The 18,735-nt window shown below is 35.2% G+C and overlaps 2 protein-coding genes across 2 annotated transcripts; both read right to left on the bottom strand.

Moving 5' to 3' along the window:
* Positions 1-1,011: 1,011 nt before the first annotated feature.
* LOC132059133 (3-phosphoinositide-dependent protein kinase 2-like) lies at positions 1,012-7,672 on the bottom strand. Its single transcript, XM_059451641.1, has 11 exons — positions 6,969-7,672; positions 6,024-6,204; positions 5,864-5,916; positions 4,865-4,966; positions 4,667-4,775; positions 4,257-4,335; positions 3,907-4,072; positions 2,125-2,259; positions 1,870-2,036; positions 1,474-1,696; positions 1,012-1,377 (listed from the first exon to the last, which is right to left on the bottom strand). The coding sequence occupies exons 1-11, from the start codon at positions 7,137-7,139 to the stop codon at positions 1,294-1,296; spliced, it is 1,470 nt and encodes a 489-aa protein (XP_059307624.1). The 5' UTR covers positions 7,140-7,672; the 3' UTR covers positions 1,012-1,293.
* A 5,385-nt stretch (positions 7,673-13,057) lies between these two features.
* Positions 13,058-18,223, bottom strand: LOC132059132 (glucosamine inositolphosphorylceramide transferase 1). The gene is made up of 4 exons (XM_059451639.1): positions 17,745-18,223; positions 17,052-17,174; positions 15,618-15,785; positions 13,058-15,043 (listed from the first exon to the last, which is right to left on the bottom strand). The coding sequence occupies exons 1-4, from the start codon at positions 18,087-18,089 to the stop codon at positions 13,361-13,363; spliced, it is 2,319 nt and encodes a 772-aa protein (XP_059307622.1). The 5' UTR covers positions 18,090-18,223; the 3' UTR covers positions 13,058-13,360.
* Positions 18,224-18,735: the final 512 nt, after the last annotated feature.

The following is an 18,735-nucleotide window of genomic DNA, read 5'->3' as shown; positions in this document are numbered from 1 at the left end:
ATCGGAGAGGTAGATTATCCGATTGCTACGTATCTTCAGCTTGTAGATTTCAAGCTAGTTGATAGAGGGCTTAGGAGAGTATTTTTGGAGTGAATTGCGGTCCATATAGATGCGAAATGAAGTTATAAAAGGTGCCACCGAAATATATAGTGAAAAGAACATTCCTGCCGCCTCAAAATACGGTGGGAAATAAGGTCCGTACTTCCCCATGTACGGTCCGTATCTCCACCGTATATCGGGTCTGCTCGGCAGCGCTTTCTTAAAACGTACATAACTTTTTGTGCAAAGTTCTGATTGGCGAACGGTTTGGTGCGTAGTAGACTCGATGAACTTGAATTTAGATAGTTAATTCATCTCATAACTCCTCATATAATTGGAGAATCACCCACGGAAAGTTCGGCCAAATCCTGCCGTAACTTCTGACCAATCATGGGATTTCGACGAATCTTAATCCTTTCGATTCATTTGATCTCTAATCTTCACGGCACTTACTTAACACTTGTTAAACATGGTTTAAGCACTTTTAATCTTAAAGATAATTTTGTCCTCCGATCTTATATCGATTAACTTACTACGTAACTTAGCGTACGAAAGTACGAGGCGTAACAAATACCAAATAGGGTGTATAACTAATACTTACATTAGTATGCATAGGTTGAAAAAATGTACTAAACAAGGGAAATACACAAAACTAATGTATACATTAATTTTTCTAATGCATCCTACCAAACGACATGTATTTATCCAATTTATCTCTGTACATATACCTAGAACTTTTAGTTCTGTTATTCTTAGCCAAATTTTCTGTTTCTTTGGTATAAGGAGTCTCAAATTGGATTGTAATGATCATGTCAACTCTTATGGACAGATGATGACCTAAATGAAGTACAATATATGATTTCTTTGGGGGGAGGGGGGATTGCGTGTGACGGGGTGTAACTTGATATAACCTTTATAATCTACAGGGCCAACCAACCAACAATGTCTAATAACGAATAAATGTAAATAAAATAATAGGGAGCAAAATAGCTGATAAATCAGCTCACCAAGTTCTTTCAATTAAAATCTGTCTTTACAAGTCTGTAACATACAAATGTGATTGTGTAACTGTAGTGAGCTTCATCCAAGGAAAATAAGTGTAGGTGAAAATTTTCTACTAGAGTAAAGCTGTAAAATTGAGTAGTTTTAATAAAAATCCTTTGGGAGCATCCAACTGTTTCTGGATCCCCGTTCGCTCTACAATATCCTTACGTTTGCAAAGAATGTGCAGTCATAACAACAAAAAGACCAGAATCACCGGTTCTGGAGAGCTTCAATCGCCTTTTTCCACTGCTGTGCTCGGTTTTTAGCATCCTCAAATGACATAACTTTCTTTGGCTGTATAAACGATAGCATAAACTAGTTAAACTCCAGATGTCTTGGCAAAAAGTAACAAAAAAATGAATACCAATTAGATAAGTAAACGGACTTAACAGTACAAATCTTGAACTGTGAAGGGCTTGTGACTTGAATGCTAAGATCGTTAGGATTGTCGGACCATATAATGTTCCCTTTGACTACCAACTTTGAGGGATCTACATAAATTAACTTTGGTTTATTTGTTAGGATTAGCTGAACTTTCTTGTTTGTGAGCTTCTGTATCTTTTTCACCATCGAGATCATAAGGACGGATTCACCAGGATCCAAAAATTGCTTCCTATTGATGCCATCGCATGAAAAAAGTCAACGCGAATTAGTTATCAAAGGGAAGAGAGCATTTGGCCCTTATGGAATTAGGAAACTCTATTTAAAAGGATAACAAGATGACTGCATACGATATATTCTGGAATGTTTTTCATTATGTAGGTCCGCAGAAGCTCATTAACCTACCATTTTGAATCAAAAGAGTCGATTGATGCAAGCCGGGTGATGCTATCAGCTTCAGAAGTTGATGGAGCAGCACCATTTCCATCGTTAGGTCTAACCGAACCATCTCCAATGTGCGACGGATTCCATGAAGGATCTTGTTCGTCACCACTACTATGAGTTGACGGGGCCTGAATGATTCAAATAGTGCTTCAATAATGATAGGACTGTTTAATCGGCAAAGAACTATAAGCTGGGGCAAGTAAAATAATGACATACTTTTGGCTCCACAGCAAGCCTTGGAGGGGTTTGTGACCTCAAATTCTCCCAATCAGTCCCATTAAAAAATGGATGATTTTTCAGTGAAGCGTAACCATCAGGTCCAGCACCCGGTCTTCTGCTAGGATCAATATCCTGAGTTGTTTTTTCATTTACATCAGTCAGTCAGCAGAACAAGGACCATTAATACGAAGATATATATCATACCAGCATACATACTCCAACTAACCCAAAGTTCTTTTTTTATGATAAAGGTGGTGTCCAGGCCTGTTTATGCGTACTTCGACTAATTCCATGAGATACCTGCTACCGCCCACCAGCACAGGTACTGGATTACTCTGTCCAACAAGAGTTGGATGAATGGGAAAAAATCACCTAGTGTTTTCGTCTCAGCTGGGAATTGAACCTAAGACTTCATGGTTCTCAACCCATTTCATTGATCACTAGGACACGCCTTTGGGTGACCAACCTAAAGTTCTATAACCTGAAACTTCATAGCAACTCATGAAAGACAACGTAACAAGTTGCTCACAATAATTAGCACACAGGCTCTGCTCTTGAGATATCGACTACATCTCCTTGAAATCATGGATTGATTTCTTATTATGATAAAACAGTCATTCCTTCCATACTTACCACTAGAATACAGAAATACGTAAAAACTCCTTCCCTTCCCGCCACTCTGCAAAGGCTAAGGGGAAAATAAAGGAGTTTCGTTATGATATTGCAATTGTTCCTTGCCTCTTTAGCCCAACATAGACCAACGACTTTATTTTCAAGTACTGGCTAATAATAGCTGCAAGTAATCAAAAATTTTATCGGGCGAAACTACACTTGCAATCCAGCACATGGAGGACTAAGCTTCTGCCTCATAATTTTGAATGTTGAAAAACTATATTGTATTGAAAAGGAATTAAGTTAAGCCTGATAACGACTTATAAATAACATAAAACAACTATGCTCTCCACAAAACTCTTAGCTTTCGTATCTCTCAAAAAAAGACAAAAGAGATTTCTACATTCCCACCCTCAGAGCATTGGCACTAATCAATCAAGCCAACGTTAAATGTTTTGTCCTCCTTATGTAAGAAGCTAGCTTTATCAGACCTAAAGCTCAAAAACAGGTTTCTTGTTACTCAGTGTTACACCATAAGTATGGATCCTATAACGCAGAAAAGGTCATAGATGCACTGGGTCATAAAATACGAAAGGTATATGTCATGTATCATTACAGCTACGATGGTATATTTTTGGTGATGATTTTACATATGATATAACTCACTGTACGACAGCCATGCTGGACAGTGCAGAGGAAACATGATACAACAAGTACATTAGAGAATAATCATTCCAATGCGCTTCTTTTGCTTATTCATAATAAGTATCCATTGCAGATTATAAAATAGGTATAAAATTGTATCTTTTATACCTATTTCAAGTAAAAATCACTTTGCAGGGATTATTCCCCGTTTCATTCACAAGAGAAATATAGGTCAATAGACAAATATATGCTCCACGACAAAGAACAAATTAGCTTTAACTTTGATCAGGAATATTATAACTTCGCCAACAAATCTGATCATCCCTCACTTCAAACAGGATTATTATTTAAAGTAGAGATAATACACTGTTTAGCAGCAATAAAATTTAAAGATAAGAGTTCAGTCAAATGGAGAAGTATAAAGTATAAAACGTAAAAAATAAAAAGAGCTAAAATAATAGGGAAAGCAAAAAGAGGAAGCGCAGGATGGAAGTGAATATTAAATACGAAATAATAGCTTACCAGCAGCTGATCAATAAGATCTCTGGCTTCATTTGAAAAATAATTTGGAAACCTAATATCTCTAGCAATGATTCTTTGGAAGATGAGCCATTCACTGGCATCTTTAAATGGCGAAGTTCCAGAAAGCATTTGATACAATGTGCAGCCAAGTGCCCAAAGGTCATTTCTGCAAGGACATGTCCAAAACAAATAATGATGTTAGACAAATACGATTCGAAATGAAGAAGCTAATATGAAGGAGTTGTAAAAATTTTAAAAGGAGCAAAACATGCAGATATGGACCTACAACATATGTCTAATAAAACACAAAGAAGAAAAAGACTTGGCTTTTGCAAGCATAGAGTTCATACCCAAAAGTTGCAGGAGAAGAATTTAAAACTTCAGGAGGGACATAAGCGGCTGTTCCCACAAAAGTACAGGCTTTGTCATCTGGATAAAAGAACAACCACTGATTCAATAACGAGGAAGACAACACTCCATCTCAAAAAAATAAAATAAGGGATTATTATTGTTGCACTGCTCAAAGAATAATAGCTGACAAGTGCATAGGTTTTGTATATTAAGTATAAATATACATAAAATATGGATATTGAATACACGAAATATACATATAACATCCAATAATATACATTTAATATACATAATCAATGTATAGGTTTTGTATATTTTGGCTAATGTCCGTAATTAATTTCGGCCGATGGGCCAAGAATGAAAAAAAGTCCATTTTAGGGAGAGTGTCCTCACATAAAGCAATAATTACCTGATGCCGCATTTGGAAGGACAGTTATTCTGCTATCTTGCATTGGCTTTACACTGCCAAAGTCCGCAATTTTAATGTGTCCATCTGAAGTAAGAAGCAGGTTCTCTGGCTGCCAATAAGCGAACTGTCAGAATTACCCCCTGCCATTACATTATTCGCCATTATATTATTCACATAACCGTCCACTTTGTGAAATACCTTAATGTCTCGATGAATCAATCCCATACTATGTATATATTCAAGAGCATCTACAACTTCAGCTGCATAAAACCGTGCCTCGTCTTCAGACAAACGGCCTTTCTGCACCCATCAAATTGAAAAGTACATTGGACATGATACTCTTGCTAGCCAATCAAACATGAATAGCAGCACATCATACAAGTCACCGCAAACTTACTTTATTTTGAAAAGGTAAGATACAAGCAGTCACAAACTTTAGAGAATGGAACTACTTTGAAGAAACGACGGAAACGTTTTCGATAAATTCATGAAATTCGACAGTGTTAAAGAAGAGGACCTTGGCCCTAACTCAACCCTAAAAGCCAGCTCAAGAGGTGAAGATTGCCCAAGAGTATATAAGGAGCCCAATTTCACCTCATCCCACTGATGTGGGACTCGACACCCGTCCCCCTCCTCACACCCAGGGCCGGACATCTAGGGCGTGGACAATTTAATATGGGGGTCCAATATCGATAAACTATGAATTGGGATGGGACTGATTCTGATACCATGTTAAAGAAATGGACCTTGCGCCTAACTCAACTCCTAGCTCCTGAGGGGAGGATTGCCCAAGACCATATAAGAGTCAAAATTCTCCTCATCCCACCGATGTGGGACTCGACAGATGGGGAAAAAACACAATATAGAGGAAATTTTGTGAAGATGTTCATTCTTTTGGGAAGTTGGAAAGAATAACACAGCAACAAACACCTCTTTCAAAATATCAAGAAATATAAACTAGAAACTTTTTTGATGGCTACATTTCAGGCTATGTTGGATGAGCAGAATATCTAACAATGAGGAACTCAACAAATTCAGCTTTCATTCAACGAAGTACAGTATCCAGATTTGTAATATTCAGAAAAAGGTTCACTGGTTTATAGGAACTTCCCTTTTTCTTTTTGGATCAGGTTCTACTTGTGGCACTTCATATCACAACAAAAAGAGTACAAGCGTCAAGGTTCGTTATTTACTTACCCTTGTTATCTGATCAAAAAGCTCTCCACCTTCACAGGACTCGAGAGCCATGTCTTCAAAATACAGCCAAATACAATTAAATGAGACAAACCAAAAGTTCAAAAAGAATGCAGACAAAATGGAGGAAAAGACTATAAATGAAGAATTATAAAGTACTCACACAGTGAAAAAGTATCTTGAAAGGTGAAAAATAGTCGGATAACACCGGGATGATCTAACTGATCAAGTACGATACGCTCTAATTTCACATAAGAAGTCTTATTTTCCTTAGTGATGAACTTTTTGTCCATGATCTTCAAGGCATATACATTCGCAGTATCTTTCTTTTTTGCTCTGACAACCTGATACATCATAGAAGGTAAAATAACTTAAATGGTAAAAACTCAATTTAACATGTCGATAATTAAGCATTTGACACCACAAAAGTTTCTTTTTCTTCCCCTTTTTTTTGACAAAATCATATGCATATTCCGTGTATAACATGCCAAGATTGTCAAAAAATATGTTACACTATAAAATTGTGGCTCAGCCAAAATCATCTATTAGATTACACAAACTACTAATACAAATGAGAATTGTCTCTTCAAACCAAAAGCAAATGAAACAAGAATGATCTTTTGACATCCCTAACATCATCAATGCCATGAATAGTAGCTTTTATGAGTATAAATCTCTTCAAAATGAACAGCTTCTTAGAAAATTCAGAACAAACTTCAAAGATAAACCCACTAAAAAGGATTTTTCTGTGTGTTAGAGACTACATTTCTGCAAACAGAGTAAAAAAAAAAAGGGAAGCCATGTGGAATTTCAGTAAAAAAATGACAACAGAAATAAAATCAGTGACCAAGTCCTTCCATTCTAAAGTGCAGATATCCTTCAAATGGACATTCAAGTATAAAAAAGAAGGCACATAATATATTTATGCATGATAGCAAAACCCAAGTCCACAACTCAAATCAAGAGGAATGATATAAAATAGAGCACAAGCATACAAATAGAGCTACAATAATATTCATAGTTAAGCAGAAACCAAAAGTGAATGCTACCAACTTAAAATTAACAAGAAAAAGATGCATAAAAGATAAGGAAAGAAAAAAAAAGTGACCTTGGAATAAGAACCAACTCCATAGATCTTTCCCAATTCAAAATCTTGAATTGTAAAATTCTCTTGTGGTGCTCTAAATGCAAAACTCTTAGATCTCTGAGTATTAACTGAATTATTTTGAATATTTAACTTTGCATCAAATTCTTGCTCCATTTCACCCAATGCCAACATTTCAACCTCAAAAAAACCAATCTTTCAACAATCCCACAAATTCTATTCAAACAATACACATATATCTTCTGTTTATATGTAACAAAAAGATTGGATTTTTATCAAAGCAAACAATGAAAGAGCAAAAAATAAAGAAAGCCCATTAAACATTAGATCAAATTCTCTTTATATATTCTTTCTCTCTTTTTTTTTCTTTTTTAAGAGAGCAAACCTGATAAAGCAATAATTCCATATGTCAAAGACACCAAAAAGTAAATGATTCCTTATACATGCAAATATATTACCAAAAAAGAAAATTACTAAAATGAAAAAAGGAGAGACACCATTATATTTATATGTATTTATATATGTAAAAGTTGAGAGCTTTAAATTTCTTCTCTCTCCTTTTCTCTAAACCCTAGAAAGCTAAGGTGATAAATAAAGATTTCAGAATAAACATTGAATGAATAGCACAATATATGTTATATGGGGATTGAAGAGTAGAGCACATGAAAATGAATGATGGGTGTCATTTCATTTTCATTACAAAATCCAATTCTTGATGATTTCTATCTTTAAAAAAAAAAAAAAAAATCTCTCTGTTTGTACACCTTTTTTTTTTTTTTTTGGTATAAAAAAATGATTTTTTAGGATGATATTGCTTCCTATGATTGGGAAGTCACTTCAAAAATGACATCAGTTACATTGTATGCTGCCATTGCATTTGGTTTACCAGTAACTCTGAATAATGGGGTTTTTTGGATTTTACAATCTTGGTTTCCTTTTATTTTATGTGCAAGTACATTTGTTTAAGCTTTGGTGCAAATTCCCTTCTTTGGAGATCAAACAGTTCTAGTACCTAACAATGTCAGTACTTGGTCGGATATATTGACCAAGTTCAACAATTTTAGTGGGATAGAAATGACTCATCTATCATTAATTAGCTTTGAAAATAAGCGATTCCACCTTAATGAACTTTATTAAAATAATCAGAGCCCAAAATGAATAGCGGACATTAGGGGTAGTTTGGTTCGAGGACTAAATTATCCGAGGATTATAGTTTTATAATCCTTGGACTAATTTATTCCATCTGAGAGGTAGAGTAAAATAATCTCAAGATTAGGATGTATTAGTGTTTGAGGTCAAAGTATGATCAGGGAATAACCGCTCTTCTTTTTCCTTGTATTTAGTTTATTAAAATTAACTTCTATACCGTTAGTGGTCGTTTGGTACGCGAATAAAGTTATGCTAGGATTATAGTCCTGGGATTATAATCCAGGGACTAAATAACCTCTGGATTATTTAGTACTTGTTCTTTATTTGGTTCATTGGATTAAAGGTGGGATATATCATGTATATCCAAAGCATGTGCTTGGTATTAGTTATACCACCTAGGAAATGGGATAATATTATCCAAGATTGTGATATAGTTTTATACCGGGATTAATTAGTAACTCAAACCAAACATACTATAAATTTAACCCAAAAATTTAATACCGATATATCCTGCCTTATACCGTCTACCAAATGACCCCATAACAGTATTAAAAATCCTATTCTTAGGTCAATAATTGTATGTAACTATACATAAAAGTGAAACCAGTAACTTAAAAAATAAGGCACATTACCGATAATATACAATTTTTGGTATGAGTCAAAAAGCCAAAAAGGTCTTGCTTGTGTCATATCATTTCATTTTTATTAAAGTTATTAATTAGCTGGTGGTATTTTCTTTTTCTTAGAGAGAGATAAGCCCATGAATAGATAAAGGGAAGGGAAAAAAAAAAAAGTATTTGACACCTACATCTCTAGTGGCGGTATAAGATAGAAATTACAACTATTAGCTGTAATTCCATTTTTTCTAGCTGAAGGATCAAGATGAGATTTTTGTTAGCAAAAGATATAGTAATAAAAAGATTTGGAAGTAACATTATAAAACCAAATTAAACAGTGGAGAAATGAATCTTTAGTTGTTAGAGTCGTTTCAAAATTTTGAAGGAAGAGAAATTATGTATTGAACCAAAAAGAAAAAAAACGAAATGCAACCTGTACCATAAAAGTCATAAGACTGTAAGCAATATTGATCACGAGCTCTAGTTTGTATCCTAGAATAAAAGGTGACAAGGCAAAAGAAGAAAATTAAATAAAACTAAAAAAAGAAAGAAATTGCTCGAGGCAACACAATAGACTTATATGACTATTTTAGTCTTTTTCAAAAAGGTACAAACATGACATGTATTTTACCTAATCATGTTACAGTAGGCTTACCTATGGAGTACTATTTATACCTAAAATGAAGTTAGCTACTCATCCATATCACATTCATCCTTCCAATGCCTAATTTTATGAATGTTTGCATACATCTATAGATTAATTACTAGTAATATTTTTTCTAACTATCAGTATTTTGTATTTGAAAATCATGATTCACATTAAGTTGGTCCACTGAGAAATAAAAATGCTTACTACTAAGGCTATCTATTTCCGAGTCTTGAATTCTAAAAAGTGAATTTCTAACGCACGTTTTAGTCAGAAACATAAAATTTTCGATGAAAAGTTTATCTGAAGTGTATTCACGAACCGATATTCGATGAATTTTGTTCAAAATTCATATTCTTAATAGCAATTTTTTTTATTAAAAGTAAAAAAAAAATTAACTATTCCACCGCACCCTTTGATGTGTCGCTTTGGCTTCTCTTTCATTTCTCGGCGGATCATTCATTGGTAGTGGACACAAAATTAGTTTAATAATTTGAGGGCATTTGTCTTGAAGGAGATAAACCTCTTCATCTTCCTAGACAAATTCACCTCCCTTATCCTTGAGACCAGCTTTGATTTTAGAGGCAAGTGTCTAAATTATCCCAAGGTGATAAGCTCTCTTAGTTCCTTCTCCAAATCCTTTTTCAACTTTTTTTCCCAAGAAGGTCAAATGTAAAAGATCAACCCAAGAATCAAGATAGTACTAGTTAATTAACATAACAACATCGTACAAACTTGCAATAAATTTGGCATTTTTAGTGGTAATACTCTCCAAAAATGGTCGTTTGGTACAAAAATTGGATACGATCAGAAAATATATTCTAACCCACTCCATGACATGTATTATAATTGTCAACTGTCAGGGGACTATAGTTTCGTGGAGCACTACGCGACACTTGTTATGCCTTATAACATATTTCTTTTCTGTTCACACTCCTTTCTCATTCCGATATGGTGGGATTCGCCTAAAGTGTTATGTGCACCCCTTTTTCAAATATTTATTAGCCAAAAGCTTGTCAGTCATTTTTTTTATCCGCCCTCTGTCACAAACATCACAATATGTAACAGGAACACTATTGTATCATTCACTGGCAAAAACACTGTTTACAGTAAGGAGTGTAATCCAACATTACTTGATACTTCGCTAAAGAATTTCCTTACATATTTGTTAAAAATATTATTCTAAAAACATGTACAAGTATCGAAAATAACACGAAACAAATAAGAGTATTAATTTTAATTTTAAATAAGAAGTAAAATCTCAAAACCAACATGGTCCAATGGAAAGATAAGCAAAGAAGAACTGGACCCAAGGAAGGCCAAAAAGTCCAGAATCGGTGGGTCATATAACGAACTTTGACGAGAGTTTCAGAAAAAGATAGATATGCAAGCAAAGTATGGATACTCATCGAACTTAAGATTTGATAGTAATATATTATCCTTATCCATCCATATCCACGTTATAACTATTAAAGGCCGATTCAAAATTTAAATTTTATGAGTTACTATATTATTGAAATAACTGACAATTTAAGTTACACGTTTAAAATTTAATATTTATATACATATTTTGTAAATTTTTTAATACATATATAAAATCTGATTAGCTAAAACTATTAAATTCAGTTGAACTAGTAGATAACACTATTTATGCCATGGACCCAAAGGAGTCAAGAGTGTATTACGTCAATTGTCAAATGTGCTGTCAAAAGGGGACTATAGTTGGGGCTCGTGGAGCACCACAAACATTTTTTTAGGTCCCATTTGCACACACATAGAGCCTACATTTTTTCCTTCCCACATTCCCTATGCTTCTTTTATATATTCCCTCAATCAACACACATGCACGACAACGTGGATGGGAAACATTTAAGCTTTTGGACATTACACAAACCACATAGTTCTTATAGCATCCTTTTTTTCTTCTTTATCCATATGTTTTTTTAAATCGGTGATATCCGAATCAAGTTTGCTCATGTATTGATTATTACATTATATCTCTGTTGTCTTTCACTGGGAAAACTTTTTCAGTCAAAGTTTATGCAAATGAGAAGAAATCGTAGAAATAGCATCAATTGGCCACGCTCTAGCCCTTCTTAGAAAAATAGTTATTGACGTAAGTTTCCAGTTAATAGTAGCTACTTTTCAATTATAGAGATTGAAAATGGCTACTGTAATTTGAACTATGATTTTTTCTTTGATGCCCTTGCCAAAACACAGGGCAACCTAAGTTTTGGTAGTCAATAGTTATACGTTCTCTTAGAAAATGCTAATTTTTTTTTCTGACGGTTAATACATATATATATATATATATATATATATATATATATGATGCCAATTAAGTTGACTAGATTATAGTACTGTAATATGAACGTTCCTCAAAAGAAAGAAAAATAAAAACAAAATCTCCCATGTCACGCGGCATTGGGGGCGGAGCTAGCTTGGAGAAAGAGATTGAATCTTTTTGTTTAAGAATGCTTCAGGCAAAAATTAGATTTTTTTTGGGTTATAAATAAGCCGCTGATTATAATGAAAACTTTGTTACACAAGGAAAAAGTATAGTGTAGTCGCAGAGGGTTCAAAAGTTGTTTTAGATCACACGTTCATTTCAAGGGTAACATTTTTTTTTATCCCTTTGTATATAATCATGATTTCGCCAGTGTGATTTTTTAAAAAGATTATTGTAATGTCCCTGTGTAATTGTCAATCCATTTTAGCTTTTGCTCGAGGCTAAGCATAGCAAATAAAACTTCTACTGATCATCAAATAATTTTTTGTGTGCAGATTATCAATTGAAGCACTGTCAGCAAAAGTCTTTTGCCAACACAATGGCAATACCATCTGGATCTTCCTAGCAAATAAACAATGCTATAAGCCTATATTAAGGAGAGATTAGACATATAGCCTGGTGGTTATAATTCTACCTAAATAACTTAGTGAAATGTTCTAATTCCACAGAAAGTCCTTGACTGTTCTACTCTTTCCAAAACAGATCAAATCACAAAATCTATGTATATATATGGCCTGAGGAGAATGGGAAAACTCAATCACGAAACTGGATTTCCAATGGAAAAGATGAGGAAAAAATCCACTATTGCAAAAAAGAGAAAATTTTCTTCTTTTTCAATAAGGGTGTTAGGCACAGATATGAGCAACATTTCCCGTCATAGAGAAAAAGCGAGTTAACAGGCTTGAAGTTGAGGAGATGGTAGTTAGCCAACTTCAAGCACATGAATTAGCTATACCAATAGTTCGGCCATAAGTTACCCCAAGTTAGAGAGACTTCACAAAGTATGATACCAATGGTTAAGGTCTAACGAGATGATAGTTATCGACCACAAGCACATAAACTCGCAACACCCCCCCCCCCCCCCCCCCACACACACACACAACCAGCTCCTTCTATGGAAAGAGGAGAGCAGAAGAAAAGGGAAAGCCAATAATGACAAGATATTTTGTTTTTGTGACCAAATTAATGGAAGAACATTCTGAATTATGTCCCACATATCTCTCATACTTAAGTACTTTAGCATGAGGAAACAAGGGCTGAAAATGAACCAAAGCATAATCAAAGTAAAGAACACAACATTCGACCCTTCAGTTTCTATCTTTTTGGTTAACCATCTTCACAGAAGGGGCAGCTTTTGGGTGAGGTAGATAGAATGATAGATCCTCATAAGTTGTTCAACAGAAACTGTATTGCTTTGCATTCAAATCATATCACAAATATATGTTGGTGAAAGTATATATCTTAAAATCTGATATAAGGACAACAAGGAACTATCAACTTATGCATCTAAACTAATGTACATTTGACTGACAAAAGTTGAAGTCCTCCCAAAGAAAAATTCACAGCAGGAGGTAAACAAAGCTGACCAAAATCACAAAACCAAAATTATACCAACAAAAAAAGGAAGATCAAAAAAGAAAAAAAAAATGAAAACCACTAACTTCAACTATGATGCGAGAAACTTTGTTCCCTGCTATACATCCCACCCATCGTTTCGATGGTGAAATTCTGATTTTCTACTCGATATGCTTCCGTACATTTCTGAAAACCTTTGGAGGCAACTGCTTCTGAGTCCATAGTGAGTCTGCGTATTCCGGCTAATTGCAACACCGGAAAACTTTGAAGTATCGATTGCCCATGCAGGTTTAACGTATTCAACTGTACTAGAAGAGCTCGCGTTTGCATACAAGTAGTTTAACAACACATCCTCACAATTAAAAAGCTTGTCCACTATGTCCCTACCTGCTTCTGCTTCTTTGCTCCAGTATTTTTCAAAAGCCATTTTACTATCCATGAAGGCGGCTCCAGTCAGAATCATATTATATCCATTGTGCTCACGAGCATGATTCTCGGCCCGATACTTCAACGGGTTTCCATCTGCAAGACGAGGATAAAACCCTACGATTTTCTCAGGGTGCTCTCGCCATACCTTAAATCCACGTTCAACATCATCACAAGGCATCATGATGTCATCATCAAGCTCAAGAACTGCTCGTGTTTCTATCAAAGGATCCAACTTAAATCGATTGTTCAACGAGTTTTGTTCCTCTACTCTTATCCTCACTGGCACTGCTGAATCGAGCTCGCTTAATTCTGGTGCTTGGCCTTTATTCCACACTACAACAATCTCGCGGACCGAGGAACACCTTGAGTAATGCTTGACATACATTTTCAAGTTCCAAAGCCGAGCATCGTAGGTCATTGTCAATAAAGTGAACTGAGAGTATTGACCGTTCAACGGGTAAGCTTCCTGGGCCCCGCTTCCTCCGTAAATGTATTTAACTCCGGTGCACATTAACACCACAGTTGATAGAAATATTAAAGCAAGAACGAACCCACCACTGCATGTTTTTGGCTTTATTCGGGCGCGGAGAGACGAGCTTGCTCTGTTCAAACGACTACAAAATAGTCTCATTCTATTAGATAAAAGGCTCGATCTTTCCCAATCAAATGGCACATCGCTCCTCTTTCCAATATTGTGAGGGCACCAACTTAAGGGAACTAATCCTTTTACTGCTCCTAGTAACATACCGAACAGTATAACCAGCATTACAACACCTAAAACTGATGCAAACCCAAAGATAAACCGTCGATTTACATCTCCTGAAGGGACTCGGTCCCCATCCATAACTGCAACCCACTCCCCAGAGCTTAGTTGTTGCACATCAAGTTGATGACTGCGGGCACCGTTCCAGGCATTTCGTCCCTTCATCGATTCCTTAAGGCCCAAAGGCACCTCAACTTCTTTGTATTCAGTAGGAGTCAGAGCTTCTATTCTGAAGAGACGTAAGCGTCGCCCGTATGTCTCACCACAGTCTTGACCAGCACGATAAAGATGTCCATCGTATAAAAACGGTCTACCTCCATTGCGGGCCCCCTTGCTCTTGTCAGTGTTGTAGATAGGATTCTTTTTATGCGGTTTCCATGGACCAAGAGGTGAGCTACTATACCAAATCTCCAACTGACCATTCTTCTTGGCACCAATTCCACTGTGATCTGAACCAAAAAGCCAGTACTTCCCATCATGTTGAATGATGAAAGAATCAACAAGCGGCTTTTTCATTATGACCTTTTCCAGTTTCCATTCCGTAGGAAACTTTACAGCTCGATAAAGACGAAGATCCCCTTTAGCACTGCCCTCAGGCATCATATACGTCTGCACAAAATAATATAGATGAAAGAAGTATTAATCACGGCTTCAAGCAATATAGGCTTTAATGATATCGCAAGACTAACATTTGCAGGCAACAAGCGAGAACCTAACGGTTAAAAGACGATTTAAAGACCACAAAATCAACTGATAGAGACTGTTTAGGAATTTTACGTCTGCATCAGAATATCCTGCCTATTCATGAGTCATTCAGAATGCAAGCATGAAGATGAGATCACATTCACACATGCTGCCTAAAAGGCCTGTCACACGATACCTCCACGTTCATTATTCTTAAGTCCTTTCCCTCCCTCCATACTCTTCTATAATCTAATTTCACCACATTAAGCTTTGTACATAGTACAAACCAAACTTGAGGACATTGATGTAGCAAGTATAACATTGTTGTTCCAGACAAAATTTCGTTACATAATGTACACTAAGAATAAATATACAAAAAATATACACAATCAGTGTATAGGTATTGTATATTTTGGCTAGCGTCCGTAATTAATTTTGGCCGACGGGTCAAAAAAGAAAACAGCCCACGTATAAATAGTTCAGGAAGTAAAGATCTTACATTGCCATTATAGTCAAAGACATAAGGATAGGAGAGATGCCAGTCTTCATCTAGAGCAACACCCAACTGCTCCCACGTTGCTCCCTTATCAGTACTTCTTGCTACTCCAATATCCCCTTGCATTGTGATTGAATTCTTTGCTTCAAAGAATAGGTAAAGGATTTCTCCCTGAATAACGTAACCAAACAGAAAAATAACGATCAAGATCTTGTATGAACTAAATGAGAGGAATTTAAAGATTGTAGCACAACCAAACACCCCAGTTAAAATAGTTCAAACATAAAATATCATATAGCACCACAGTTAGACAAGTCATATATATGACGTAACTTTCAGATGTGTAATGCTACATCCAAGAAAAAAATATATCTAGAATATAACTGGAACTCAAAAATCCTAGTTTTGATTGTAAATAAGTTTTTGATGAAGCAACCTTTACTTGACCGCTCTAATTCTTATAAAGTCTATTCGTGGAGTAGAAGATAAGCCTATTGAGTTAGTTTTTCGTCTATACCATTTCTGCACCCTATAGACTAATGAGCCCACCATCAAAACGCTATATCATCTATAACAGACTCAACTCAATTTTTTCCCGTCACAATTGCATATTTGTGGTTTCTCTTTTCTTTTTCATTTTACTGAAGAAAATTGGACTTGATGCCTCTGAAGGATAATTGCAAAACGGTTTCAAGTGCTTACTAGGAATATAACCAAAGCCAACCATGTTACTCGTAATTAAGACAAAAAGCCTGTTTAGTACAACCATGCAAAATTAGAAATGGTCCTCGCACACAGACGTGCTTTTTCTATCAGGAAAATTGGTGAGCAGTCATGTTTTTGCACATATAACTCAGGGGCGTAGCGGATGGGCTACGCCCCACACTGAGCAGAATAATAAGCATAACCAAGGAAAGCAACATACAAAAGAGCCAAAAGGATAATGTCAAGGAACTAAAATATTACCTTTCCCATCCCTATCTTCTCTATGACTCAACCTACTTGGACTAGACTAAAAATTTCCCTCCTTCCCACCAGGATTCCTCACCAAGAGGAAACGTTAAATGACAGATCATGTGACATCATCAGCCAATTTAAATAATCTATCTGTTTCAGGATGGTGATTAAGCTGACATGATTCCATAATCGTCACATCAAATCTCTAAAAGAAGATGATAATAGAGGATTAAAGTTAAATACTCCTCCACAAAAGTCTCATCAAATGAACTTTCAAACAAGCCATCATACTTTCACCAACCGGATTATATGCTTTCGGTTATTTGCATATCATAAATATAACAAAGATAATCCATCACAGAGTAACAAAAGCTAGCAGATATTATTACTACTTACTAGTATACTTTCTAACTAAGATCAAGCAATAAAAGCTAAATAAGAAAATAAAACCTTAAAAAAAAAAAAAAAAAAAATGGTTACCTGAACATAAAGAAAAGGATCAGCAACAAAATTACTAGGAAAACTAGCCCCAGAAGCTGAAGCACAAGTGACAACTGGATTTGCCACTGGCCATGCTGCACTCTTGTTCCTCCAAACATTTGCCTGAAAAAACATTTCCAGACACAAAATTCAATAATCATGAAATTCTCACAAACCAAGTAATTTTTAGACCCAGCAAAAACAATACTCCCTCTGTCTCAAATTAGTTGTCATGTTTCGCTTCTCGAGAGAGTCAACTTGACTAAGCTAAGTTGGATTAGATCAACTAGATTTTTTACCATTAAAATTTAGATATTCAAAAACTACCCGAAAAGTAATATACCGTTGCAACTTTTCTCATGTCAATTTGGTGAAGAAAATACCTTTTAAAATGTTCTGTCAAAATTCAAATAGTTTGACTCTCCAGAAGCGAAACATGACAACTTAACTAATTTTGGATGAAGAGAGTAAATCTTTGAACACAAATCACATGATGCATTCAATCTCTAGTTATAATTATCCCCCCACTCTCTATTATTTTCCCAATTGATAAAACCCCATAAAACCCAAAATCTCAACTTAAAAGACTTAAAACAACAAATCCCAGAACCCCAAACCAGATAAAATAAAAACTGAATCTTTAAAACCAAAAAAAGAAGCTTAAAAAAAAAAAAGGAAAAGAAGAAAAGTTACCTCTTCAATGGGTTTAAGGTTAAAAGGAGAATCACCATAGTAAACACCAATTGACCAAGAACCTTCATTGTCTTCATTACAACCCAATTTAGAAAGTGTTGTATGTACATTTGGTGGAAGTAAAAGTCTACAATAAATTCCAGCAATTGAAGCTAGACACACAAATGACACCATAAAGAACACAAAAGCTGAAGAATTTGCACAACGATCATTGCTACCACGAACACCATTACTATTATTATTACAACTCTTAGCAGTGTTGTTACTGTTATTACACCACCACCACCACCTACAACTGCCACCTTGGACAGTGGTCCCAGAAACTGCAATTGGAAGTGAACCCATTAACCAAAATGGAACCAAAATTCTATCTTTTGTATTTACTTATACTAATATATGTATTCTTGAATTCTTTTTTTTCTTCCTTTTGGAAGTACAAAAAAGGTGACAGAGAGGTGGAAATAACTAGAGAGAAAAGAAAAACATGTTGCTACTATGTATTATGTTCCTTAATTGAGTTGTCTATGTTGGTGTGCTGGCTTTGGCATTGATGCAATATATAGAGAGAGGGAGTGGGCTGGGTGGTTTTCAAATTTCATCATTTTGTTTTGTTTTTTTCCCTTTTATTTTAGTTTTTATAAATCATGTGGATAACTGATTGTATATTTTTTATTTTGGAGGGTGGGGTGGTTGAGGCGGATTCAGTATTTGAAGTTTGATTTTAGAATTCAAAAAACTTATTTAAATTCATTTGATTTATCGAATTAGAAATTTATTCGTCATACATATATGGTATTTTTTTGAGGTAAAGTCATTGCTCTGGTTTGGCTAAGTTTCTGAAAAGCTAAAAGTGTTTATTTTAGAAAGGTGAGGTGTTTGATCAAGTTTTTAGAAAAAACAAATAAGCGTTTTATTTAGTATAGTAGAAGTTATCTTTAAGAAGTTGAAAACATTAGTTATTTTACCAGAAATACTTTTGGAATCTTAGCCG

Source organism: Lycium ferocissimum, chromosome 6 (genome assembly GCF_029784015.1).
Source record: "Lycium ferocissimum isolate CSIRO_LF1 chromosome 6, AGI_CSIRO_Lferr_CH_V1, whole genome shotgun sequence".
Lineage (NCBI taxonomy): Eukaryota > Viridiplantae > Streptophyta > Magnoliopsida > Solanales > Solanaceae > Lycium > Lycium ferocissimum.
Note: the sequence above shows the minus strand (reverse complement) of the source record. Positions and strands in the feature narration are given on the sequence as shown.

What these genes read in the sequence shown, in the direction of transcription:
- LOC132059132 (XM_059451639.1), bottom strand. Translation starts at nt 18,089, where the DNA reads ATGGGTTCACTTCCAATTGCAGTTTCTGGGACCACTGTCCAAGGTGGC. An exon ending in ACCTTAAACCCATTGAAGAG is followed by an intron (nt 17,175 to 17,744) that starts GTAACTTTTCTT and finishes ATGTTTTTTCAG; the next exon opens with GCAAATGTTTGGAGGAACAA. An exon ending in ATCCTTTTCTTTATGTTCAG is followed by an intron (nt 15,786 to 17,051) that starts GTAACCATTTTT and finishes TACGTTATTCAG; the next exon opens with GGAGAAATCCTTTACCTATT.
- LOC132059133 (XM_059451641.1), bottom strand. Translation starts at nt 7,139, where the DNA reads ATGTTGGCATTGGGTGAAATGGAGCAAGAATTTGATGCAAAGTTAAAT. An exon ending in TGATTCATCGAGACATTAAG is followed by an intron (nt 4,776 to 4,864) that starts GTATTTCACAAA and finishes GCTTATTGGCAG; the next exon opens with CCAGAGAACCTGCTTCTTAC. An exon ending in GACTCTTTTGATTCAAAATG is followed by an intron (nt 1,697 to 1,869) that starts GTAGGTTAATGA and finishes TGGCATCAATAG; the next exon opens with GAAGCAATTTTTGGATCCTG.